Source organism: Silene latifolia, chromosome Y (assembly GCF_048544455.1).
Source record: "Silene latifolia isolate original U9 population chromosome Y, ASM4854445v1, whole genome shotgun sequence".
Taxonomy (NCBI): Eukaryota; Viridiplantae; Streptophyta; class Magnoliopsida; order Caryophyllales; family Caryophyllaceae; genus Silene; species Silene latifolia.
In genome coordinates this window covers 110765594-110778244 of record NC_133538.1, presented here as the reverse complement: position 1 = coordinate 110778244, position 12651 = coordinate 110765594, and the positions used below count along the sequence as shown (strand labels likewise).

Below are 12651 nucleotides of genomic sequence, written 5' to 3'. Positions count from 1 at the left end.
GCCTTAGAAGCAGCCGTCTTTCTCCTACCTCCGGCCATATTTTAATTTTTGATGAAGATTAATTTTTTGCAGAAAAGAATTCTAGAAAGAGAATGAAAAAATTAGAAGATTGGAATGTGGAAGCAAAATAAACAAGGCAAGGTATTTATAGCCGCAAAATTAAACGGGCAAGAAAACAAGTTGTTGAGCTTAATCATGACTCTCCTAGGGTTTTGTGAATCTACCCTATTTATGTCAATATAGCCGTTACAGAAGCTAAATCAAACTCAACTCCTAATACATTAAAGATTCCTACATAATTTTTGCCTGGCCCAAATTTTTATCTCCTCATTCCTGGCCAGACCCAATAAAGGAATAAGTAGATAAGGGGCAATTGTTGGGCCCAGAGTTATCCTACGTTGCCTGACAAAGACCAGCCAATGTTCAAAGCCAAGACCTGAGCAGGAAGTATTCCAAATCAGGCATTAAGAGTATACAGACAGGCACCAAGCAGGAGAGAAGCACAGGACAGGAAACTACTAAGCCTGACCTGAAAGAAAACTACATCAGGCACAAGAGAAACATTATCCAAGCTGACAGGCTACAAGAAAGACACGACCAGGCCATATAAGTAAGGTCCCTACAAACAAGGAAGACTAATTCAAAAGAAGAAGATCGAAGAAAGAGTCAAAAGCAACGGCTGAAATGATGCTACAATCAATTAACTACTTCCGGGTAAATAGGGCACGAGTCCTATTTACCAAGAAACCCTAAACAGACGAGAGGAAGCTACTTTTGGAGGCTAATATAAATAAAAGAGAAGATAAAAATAGAAGGGACATTGGAACATACACTGATATACTCATACTATCACTCTCATTCTTGTATTCAAAATATATTAAATATCCTTTACCTGTCACGCCTGATACACAAATACTCTGTCAAGCTACTAAAAATCATAGTAACAATCTCTCCTGGCATGGTGCCCGTGGTTTTTCCACGTATAAATCTTTGTGTCTTTACCTTTTACTTATTTATTTACTTAGCAATGCTAGTCAGGCAAACTACTTGAGTTAGATCACCCCTCCTTAATTCCCCTGGCAGGACGTTTCATTCGGTGAAATCCTCCAAACGAAACAATATATATATATATATACATATATATATATATATATATATATATATATATATATATATATATATATATATATATATATATATATATATATATATATAGTATTAGGATCACATGAGTCCACCTCCTAAGTGTGAGTCCATAAGTCCTCTTTAGGGCCATTGGACGAGGGAGTTGGAGGGCTGAGATTCAAAGCAAAAAAGAGGGGATTAATGCCTAATTAAACACTCCCCCTCTCTACTTTACTAATCCACATTAATCAAATATTAATCCACTATATAACATTTTTTCTCACACACACTTCTCACTCATCCCTCACAATATCATCCTCTCCCATCTTTAAATTCCCAAATAAATCAAAATCCTAAAAAAAACCCACTCTTCCCCACCACCTACGTCGGCCACCACTGCCACCTCACCTCACCAGCTCTTCTCTCTTTATCTCTCCCCCTCACCCCAGTTCTGCCACCTCCACCTCTTCTTCACTAACCACCCCCCCACCACCATCATCCCTCCTCCCTAATCGCCTACCACCACGCACCATACTCCTCTTCCACTTTCTTTTTCCACCTCTTCTCACCCACCACTACTGACGTCGACCACCCCACCAGAACCACCAATGCACATGCCCTACCACCGCCCACAACCCACATCCACCACCATATCCACCATAATAACACACCATAACTTCCTCTTCCGTCCGCCGTTCAAATCTGGCGTTTCCCTCCCCTTTCCGTCACCCACATTCGTTACCTTTCTCCCGTCGCAACACCACCTCACCGCAGCACCCCAACATCATTCTTTTTCGTCTCTTACCTCAGATGTGAAAAGTAGTGGAGGTCGTGGGTTTGGTTGTGGCGTATCAATCGGCTGGTGGTGGTTGTTAGTTTTCCTTTTTTCGTTTTTTCTTGGTTGGTCGTGGGGTCTTAGATCGTCATGTTGTTTAAGATCCACTTTTTTTTTTTCAAATTTAGTTATGTTAATTATTTTTTCTTTATCTGACAAACACGGTTGTAGTTATGCGGTTATGAGCGTCATCCCAGATTTGTTTTTCTTACTTTTTTTTCGTTTTTTCTTGCTGTATTTATTTCAGATCTACTCTTTTTTCTTTTTTCGGGGTTATTTTTTGTGTATTTATTCCTGATTTACTATTTTTTTATCTTCTTTATTTATTAAATCTTCTTGTGAAGGTATATTTTCCATATTTTAGATCCAGATTTGTGAAAAGAAATTGTAATTTTTGTTTTAGATTTGTTTTTGAAATGAAATTATGATTTAATTTTTAGATCTAGTTATGAAAGAGTTAGATCTAGTTTTGTAAAGTTAAACCTAGATCTCTTGTTATAAATTCGTCTCGTTAAGGTGTATATTTTTTCAGATCTAGTTATTCAAATTTCGTTTTTTAAATTTAGTAAAATTTGTTGATTTTAATCTTCTAGTAAAGTTCAAGTTACATTTATTTCTATTAAAGTTACAATTTTCTCTATTAAAGTTGTATTTTTCTCTATTATTAAAGTTTTAGTTTTCTCTATTAAAGTTACACATTTTTCTCTTTTAAAGTTATACTTATCTCTATTAAAGTTACATTTTTTTCTCTATTATTAAAGTTACACTTATTTCTATTAAAGTTTCAGTTTTCTTTATTAAAGTTACAATTTTCTCTATTAAAGTTACATTTATCTCTATTAAAGTTACAATTTTTTCTATTAAGGTTACACTTTTCTCCATTAAAATTACACTTATCTGCATTAAAGTTAAACTTATCTCTATTAAGGTTACCGTCTCAATGAGTAAAGTTATACTTTCAATGGATTAATATTATATTTTTAATATGGACTAAAGCTATACTCTCAATGGACCAAGTTATACTCTCATTAGACTAAAGTTACATTTTCAATGGATTAAAGTTACACTTCTAAAAGAATAAAGTTACACTTTTTTTTGTTAAAATTACACTCGTAAAAGACTAAAGTTACAATAAGTTGTGATAAAATTACAAAAATTCAAAATATTATTCGTCAAAATCACTCGAGAAAGACTAAAGTTAAACTCGTAAAAACGCAAAATTGTCGTAAACTTTCTTTAAAATTACAAATTTCAAAATAATATCCGTCAAAACCACTTCGTAGTTTAAAGTTACACATTTTTCTGTTAATGTTACACTAGTAAAATCCTAAAATGTCGTAAACTTGTCTCAAAATTACAAAAAACAAAATAAAATACCTCAAAATCGTTTTTTTTGTTAAAGTTATGCTTTTTTTTGTTAAAGTTACACTCGTAAAAGATTAAAATTACATTTCTAAAACAGTAAAATGTTGGAATATGTGTCCTCCGACAATAATGCGATCACAACTGTCGATCATGATGATCACATGTTTAAGTCTCATTTTAAGAATACATGTGGGAAGTAATTTTTCTTGTCATTTGGTCCACACATATCGGTAATGATTGGTGAATAGAGTTTGACATTACTCGTCGTGCGGACGGTGGTAATCAGTTGATCCCCTTAGGTCATACCTAAAGGGTAACACTCTTATTTGATTATTTAATTGATCGTATGACGATACGGGTTAATTAAATTACTTAAAATTGACGGGCGATTTTGGAAGTAATATTTACGTATCTCATTATAATTTGATTAAATAAGATACGGTCTAAGTGATCGAATTGTTTTATTACTTAGATAAAATTATTGTTTACGGAAACAATTGAACTGAATGAATAATTTATTATAAATACAAGATGTTGAAATTTATAATTGGTAAAGTGTTTTGGTACAAGTAATTGTGAATTACTAAGTCGATTTTGTACATGACATATTTTATTAATACGTTTATTTTTAATATGTTAAAAATACATGACAATTTTACATGTCTTATAACATGTGACAAATTGACAAATTGACAAAGATAAAATGGAATCCATTTTATCCCATTTGGACCGAAATTAGGAGGGAATATGGTGTTTAAATTATGTTAAATTATTTGAGTGGAAACAAAATAATTAAACCTAGTCTCCTAGCCATACAAGCCTAGTCTTTTCTTGGGAAGAATAGAGGCTCATGCATTGGTCTTTTCTCCCTTCCCTACCCGGTTTTTCCAACCTACACAAGCCAAGGGTTTGTCTTTTGGTACATACACTACTCTTGAGAAGAATTAATTAATTCATTCATTCTAACATCATCTAAAATATAGAGTTTTAGAGAGATAAATTACTTCTTCTTCTCCCTTCTCTTAAACCGAAAATTAAGAGACCAAAAACAATATTTTTGGTCAATTTTATTCAAAATTAATATTGTTCTAGTATCAATAATATTAATTTTATTAAGAGGTTATCTTGGGTATTATTCCTTGGGAGGGATTCTATACTTGAATCCTTTGTTCATCCATATTAGGAGAGGTCAAGAACAAGTGAGTAGAAGGACTCACTTGTGCCCAATAATCCGAAATTTCCAATGTAAGAATGATGATTTCTTCACTATATTTACTTATGCTTGCATGCATAAGATCTAATTAATTTTATGACTAAATTAAATGAAACATATAAGAATATGTTGAGTATTATGAGATATAGATTTCTAACAAGCGGTATCGAGAGCCTTAGGTTGTTTGCATGCAAATCGGTTATAATTTTTCCGAGTTATACGATTAACATATAAAACTTATAAATTTGTATTTATTATGATATATCACGAAATAAATTTGTAATGTTAAATTTTCTGATCCTAAAATGTATTTAGGATATTTTGGTTAATTTATGGATTTTTATTGTTCATTTTATATAATAATGGCATTAAAATGTGATTTTATGATAGAAATGTCATTTTCGGACTAAAATTAGCTAAACTTTGTTTTTTCCAGTGGTTTTTGGATATGTTTTCACATATATTATATTTAGATGACCTGTAAATGTTCTTAATTTTATGCGTTCTTATGCTCAAAATATGGATTATTCATGATAAAATCGAATTTAAATGATAAAATAGGTTAATATGAGAAATATTTCGAATCTGGTCATAGAAATTTAGTATGTTATCACATGAAATTTTTCAAGATGTGTGTAAAATAATAGTCTATAATGAAGTCTTTATGCATGATTTATGAATTTTTGATGAAAAATAACATAAATAGTGACTTTAATTAGTGAATAATTGCTAAAACATACTTCATGACTAAGGAAAAACGTCAGATGTTGGATTTTATCACCTATTTCAGATCCAAAATTTAAAAGTTTATAAATATAATTTTTCTCATATTTTTATGATTATAATTGATAAATCCGATAAACCGCAACATTGTTTTTCCCGATAATTTTTGACAATTTTAACCTAAGTTTTTGAACATTATGAGTGTCATGGTATTTTTCCAGAATGTTCATGAGTTTAAAATTTTGAATTTTGAATTTTTTTGAAATTTTTGTGATTTATTTGGAGTTTATGACATTTTATTGTAATTTTGAGTCCTTAAAGGCGATTTAGCATAAAATTGGGCATGTTCATACATATTATAATGCTGCATTTTATTTATGATTGTCATAATTTTATTTTATGTAATTTTATTTTATGTAATTTTTACTTAGTATGGCCTTAGTTTTTAATTCGTATTACCCGAAATGTATGGGAATATCGATTCGGTTGTAATTAATTGTGATCTCGTATCACCGTTTTGTAATTTAATAGATTTATTTTTATTTTAATTACAAATGTATAATAGGAAATTATGTAATTTGTTAGGTAATTTATTTATTCCGGAGATCCTTGAAGACGGTGTCACTCGAGAAGGCGATCCATTAAAGACGGTGTTACCTCGAGATGCGTGCCAAAATCGAAGTTCAAGGGACCAATGGAGTTGGTTTCCGAATATGTAATATTTAATTAGATTTTCTATTTTAGGAAGGCCATACTAGGATTTAATTTTTGCTTTGCATTTTATTTATGTCGCATGCATCGCAAAATCGCCATAACTAAAACATGCATTATCATTAAATCGAATTTATCGACCGTGTCAATTACAATTATCGTAGTTCACCGCTTTAGTTCACATAAAACGTGATAGATAATAAAGTGACATGACCACTCGCTAAAATAAACAATTGAGACTTAGCCTTACCAGAGTAGAAACCATGAAAACCTATTTCACGAGGGAGTGCACTCGGCCACACCGGGGTAAAAACCTTGTTACGTTGGGGAAGTGGGTGATAAATGTCTATCCACCGAATTCATGATGATAAGGGATGAATCGGCTACATCGTGCCCAAGTTAATGTGGATTTGGATCATGGACACATTTATTCGAAATTTGGGTTGAACTCAACAAAAGTATTGAAAAGGGATGAATCGGCCACACCGTGCCCTTGTCGGATGTGTTTTGGGCTAAAGATAAATGTTAATGTAATTTTATCGACCAAGAGTTCTAAAAGTAGAATCGATTAAAGCGTTAATCCACCGAGTTATATTGATAAGGGATGAATCGGCCACACCGTACCCAAGTTAATATGAATTTGGATTTTGGAATCATTTATAATAGTTGGGTAGAGGTCACTATATAAATGCTCATATCTTGTCAATTTATTTACAAGTATGATATTAAAAAGACAAGTGTTAATATTTCCTTTTCCTCCATACTTGTAGTTCATTACAATGAATCCATCAAACGCTACTACACCGATAACTATTGAGTCTTGCCACAATGTTTTTGACGACGTTTGCTTCAACAATTATTTCGACACTACTAGAGAACTTCATTTTGGGATTGGTTCGGATGGAAACCTAAACTACATCACTTCTTCTAAACCTCTTACAAGATCTCTTGTGAGCCGGTCTCTGGAAGACCGCCTCATAAAATCTATAGGATCTTTGTCTTTGGAAGATAAAGATGCCAAAACTAGTGGGAGCTCAAGCAATCAAGTTCTTGCTTCAAAGGGCAAAAAGTTCAAGAAGAAGGGAAAGAAAAGGAAAAACTTCAAGCAAGTTGAAGATGAGTGCCATTATTGCTATGACATGGGACATTGGCTTAGGAATTGTCCCGTATATTTGCGAAATATAAGGGAAGGAACCATCGTTCCAAAAGGTAAAATTCCTAAGGAAATTTATGTTATTGATATAAATTATACTTCCACTACGACATGGGTACTGGATACCTGTTGTGGTTCTCACCTTTGTAATCATTTACAGGGTTTAAGAGACGTGAAGAGGCTTAGCAAATAAGATGTGGATGTACGCCTTGGAAATGGAGCTCTAGTAGCGGCCGAATCCAAAGGAACTTATGTATTAGCTTTGCCTAATGGATTTGAGTTGTATTTACATAATTGTTTTTATGTGCCTACACTATCTAAAAACATAATTTCTATCGCTATGTTAGACATGGACGGATTTTGTTTTGTCATTAAGAACAATCGTTGTACTATTTCAAGGAACGACTTGGTTATAGGCCAAGCTTCTTCCATTAATGGCATTTACATTTTAGAAACCTCAAATCCGACTAATGATATCTATAACATTCAATCAAAGAAACTCAAATCAATTGACCCAAATGAATCGTTCATTTGGCATTGTCGATTAGGTCACATAAACGAGAATCGCATCAAAAGAATAATTTCAAGTAATGTGATTACACAATTTGATTATCAATCATATGGAATATGCGAATATTGCCTTCTTGGCAAAATGACTCGTAATCCTTTTAGCGGTAAAGGAACTCGAGCAAGTGAACTATTGGGACTCATACATACCGATGTATGTGGACCAATGAGTATCACCGCTCGAGGAAATTATGACTACTTCATAACCTTCACCGATGACTTGAGTAAATATGAGTATATCTATTTAATGAAACATAAAAGTGAAGCTTTTGAGAAATTCAAGGAGTTTCAAAACGAAGTAGAGAACCAATTGAACAAAAGAATAAAGGCACTACGATCCGATCGTGGTGGAGAATATCTTAGCCTTGAATTCGATTCACACTTGAAAGGTTGTGGTATTATTTCACAACTTTCTCCACCCGGAACACCACAACTCAATGGTGTTGCCGAAAGGAGAAATCGAACCCTACTTGATATGGTTCGATCAATGATGAGTCAAACCGAGCTACCAAACTCGTTTTGGGGATTTGCGATTCAAACCGCAATTAGATCTTTGAATAATAGTCCCACGAAGTCAACCGAAAAGACTACATATGAGATGTGGACAGGAAGAGTTCCTAATATATCCTACATGAAAATTTAGGGATGTGATGCTTACGTCAAGGCAAAAACCGACAACAAGCTTGCCCCAAGATCCGAAAAAAGCATCTTTGTAGGTTACCCCTTGACCTCTCGAGGTTACTACTTCTACAAACCTCAAGAAAACAAAGTGTTTGTGTCTTGCAAGGCTGTCTTCTTAGAAAGAGAATTTATTTCTAAGAGACAGAGTGGGAGAAATTTTGAACCTGATGAAGTTCAAGAGCCACAAACCGAAGTAGAGACGCAAGAAGATGTTCCTTCGTTATCTAGCGCGGTTGTCCCTCCTCCTCTTAGAAGAACGGGCCGAGTTATTCGCCATCCCGATCGATATGTGGGACTTATTGAAGAAGATGGAACACTCGATGTGTTGCTTTTAGAAAGTGACGAGCCCGTCACCTACAAGGCCGCAATCTCTAGTCCTAATTCCTCCTTATGCCTTGAAGCCATGAACTCCGAAATGGATTCTATGCTTGAAAACCAAGTTTGGAACTTGGTAGATTTGCCTAAAGGGGTAAGACCTCTTCAATGCAAATGGATTTTCAAAGTCAAGAATGGCATAGAAGGACATGATGATGTCTACAAAGCTAGGCTAGTGGCAGAAGGATTTACCCAAGTCCAAGGTCTCCATTATGATGAGACCTACGCCCCCGTAGCCATGCTGAGATCCATACGGATTTTGTTAGCGATTGCCACATTTCATGATTATGAAATATAGCAAATGGATGTCAAAACCGCTTTTCTAAATGGGCATTTAGAAGAGGAAGTGTACATGATACAACCCGAAGGTTTTGTTGATTCTAAGAATCCTAACAAAGTGTGCAAACTTAAGAGATCCATTTATGGTCTTAAGCAAGCATCTAGAAGTTGGAATCATCGATTCGATCATGTTATAAAAGAGAATGATTTCACTCGAAGTGTTGAGGAACCATGTTTATACATGAAATTTAGTGGGAGCAATGTTGTGTTCCTAATCTTGTATGTCGATGACATACTACTCATTGGAAATGATATTCCGATGTTATCTTCTGTTAAGAAGTGGTTAGGTAACCACTTCCAAATGAATGATTTAGGAGAGGCACAACGCATATTAGGTATCCGGATCCATAGAGATAGATCCAAGAGGATATTGGCACTAAGTCAAGAGTCTTATGTTGATAAGATTCTTCGACGGTTCAGCATGGACAAATCTAAAAGGGGATTGGTACCTATGGTAACTGGGACTATATTGAGCAAGTCTCAGTCTCCCTCCGAAACCCATGATGTTGAACGCATGAAGATGATCCCTTATGCTTCCGTTGTTGGATCAATCATGTACGCCATGATACGCACACGTCTTGATGTCTCGTATGCCTTGACCATGACGAGTAGATATCAAGGAAATCCAGGTGAGAGTCACTGGATAGCTGTCAAGAACATCCTTAAGTACTTGAGAAGAACTAAGGATTCTATCTTAGTGTTTGGAGGAGACATCGAGCTCCGTGTTAATGGTTACACGGACTCAAGTTTCTAAACGGATAGAGATGACATGAAATCACAAGCTGGTTTCATTTTCATGATCAATGGTGGTGCCGTTAGCTGGAGAAGCTTCAAGGAAGCTGTGACTGCGGATTCAACAACGGAGGCTGAGTACATTGTAGCATCAGAAGCTGCCAAGGAAGCTGTGTGGATCAGGTAATTCATGGAAGGTCTAAGAGTAGTACCTACCGCCAATGATCCCATCACTCTCTATTGTGATAATAGTGGGACGATCTTCCAAGTTAAAGAGCCTAAATATAGTAATATATCTAGACATGTACTTAGAAAATATCATGTAATTAGAGATTTCATTGAAAGGAAGGAAATTGCGATATGTAAGGTTGGGACGGATGACAACATAGCCGATCCGTTCACCAAGCCTTTATCGCAGGCCAAGCATGATGGACATGTTGCGTCCATGGAACTTAAACGTGTACCTAGTTTATGTTAGATTTTGAAATGAAATAAAAGTGTTGTTTTTGTTCATGTTCATAATCACATTTGTCTTTTATCTTTTCTTATACATTGTGATATCCAAACGGGTTGTAGTGACAAAATTGAACCCCGTTAAAGTGAAAACGGATTAACATAGTATTCGCCCATAGTCACTTGTATAAGGTGACGTCTCGTAGTGACTAGAGTGTGATGCGATTGATGGCAAGTTCAAATGCCATGGAGTCATATGAGAATGACTAGTCGATCACATAGGCAGACTGTTATGAATACTCTGTCGGGCCTTATGACCGCTTATAGAGTTCTGGCAAATTTATATAGCCTGGTCGTGGCGAGAGCTACTATAGTATTCAAATGAGTCGATTCTTTTGACTAAAGACTATTCGCCTAAGATGGCACAGTTTCAGATTAACTTTGATTTGTGTTACTACGACCTTCGTAAATGGCGTCAAATGGGCATATTTTGGGTTATGATGGCTGTGGCTACTCGAATGGAACAAGTGCAATAGGAATTGTCCACCCCTTGTCAGGGTTATAACAATATCTCAGGGCCACTCGAGGAGTAATGAACTGGAAATGCGTGGCCACGCTCGGAAGGTATCCATGGTGGGTAAATTCCGGTCTATCAGTTATTCTCCAGATCGAGGAAACCACTCTTGATATGATCACTTGCAAGTACGACCTGAAAGACACCTTGCATTGGGTGGGAGATAGTAATAGGATAAGAGAATTGGTGACGCACACTTGTCGAGGACAAGTAGGAGATTGTTGGAATATGTGTCCTCCGACAATAATGCGATCACAATTGTCGATCTTGATGATCACATGTTTAAGTTTCATTTTAAGAATACATGTGGGAAGTAATTTTTACTGTCAACTGGTCCACACATATCGGTAATGATTGGCTGACTAGAGTTTGACATTACTGTCGTGCGACGGTGGTAATCAGTTGATCCCCTTAGGTCATACCTAAAGGGTAACACTCTTAATTGATTATTTAATTGATCGTATGACGATACGGGTTAATTAAATTACTTAAAATTGACGGACTATTTTGGAAGTAATATTTACGCATCTCATTATAATTTGATTAAATAAGATACGGTCTAAGTGATCGAATTGTTTTATTACTTAGATAAAATTATTGTTTACGGAAACAATTGAACTGAATGAATAATTTATTATAAATACAAGATGTTGTAGTTTATAATTGGTAAAGTGTTTTGGTACAAGTAATTGTGAATTACTAAGTCGATTTTGTACATGACGTATTTTATTAATACGTTGATTTTTAATATGTTAAAAATACATGACAATTTTACATGTCTTATAACATGTGACAAATTGACAAATTGACAAAGATAAAATGGAATCCATTTTATCCCATTTGGACCGAAATTAGGAGGGAGTATGGTGTTTAAATTATGTTAAATTATTTGAGTGGAAACAAAATAATTAAACCTAGTCTCCTAGCCATGCAAGCCTAGTCTTTTCTTGGGAAGAATATAGGCTCATGCATTGGTCTTTTCTCCCTCCCCTACCCGGTTTTTCCAACCTACACAAGCCAAGGGTTTGTCTTTTGGTACATACACTACTCTTGAGAAGAATTAATTAATTCATTCATTCTAACATCATCTAAAATATAGAGTTTTAGAGAGATAAATTACTTCTTCTTCTCCCTTCTCTTAAACCGAAAATTAAGAGACCAAAAACAATATTTTGGGTCAATTTTATTCAAAATTAATATTGTTCTAGTATCAATAATATTAAATTTATTAAGAGGTTATCTTGGGTATTATTCCTTGGGAGGGATTCTATACTTGAATCCTTTGTTCATCCATATTAGGAGAGCTCAAGAACAAGTGAGTAGGAGAACTCACTTGTGCCCAATAATCCGAAATTTTCAATGTAAGATTGATGATTTCTTCACTATATTTACTTATGTTTGCATGCATAAGATCTAATTAATTTTATGACTAAATTAAATGGAACATATAAGAATATGTTGAGTATTATGAGATATAGATTTCTAACATAAAAATGTTATAAAATTTGTATAAACTTTGAAGCATAAGAAGACAAAAGATAATGTTAAGTGTGTATGAGAATGAATTAGTGAATGTATAATTAAAGCTAGAGAGAGAATGTGGGATTAATTAGTTTATTGTCTTCAATCTCAACCATCCATATTGGAAGATATAGTGGTTCAAGATAGGACTTTGGGGAGTAAAAAAATATGGAGAACTCATAAGAACTCCACTCGCTATATATGTATATATATATATATATATATATATATATATATATATATATATATATATATATATATATATATATATATATATATATATA

The 12651-nt window shown here is 34.2% G+C and overlaps 1 protein-coding gene across 1 annotated transcript in view; it reads right to left on the bottom strand.

Annotated features, from left to right (window-relative positions):
• Positions 1-388: 388 nt before the first annotated feature.
• The window catches only part of LOC141628732 (uncharacterized), a 20285-nt gene continuing 8022 nt past the window's right edge, over positions 389-12651 (bottom strand). The window contains exons 3-4 of the mRNA XM_074441830.1: positions 530-580; positions 389-436 (exon numbers count right to left, since the gene is read on the bottom strand). Of these exons, the coding sequence (XP_074297931.1) occupies positions 389-436; positions 530-580 (99 nt within the window). The remainder of the gene's footprint in view (positions 437-529; positions 581-12651) is intronic.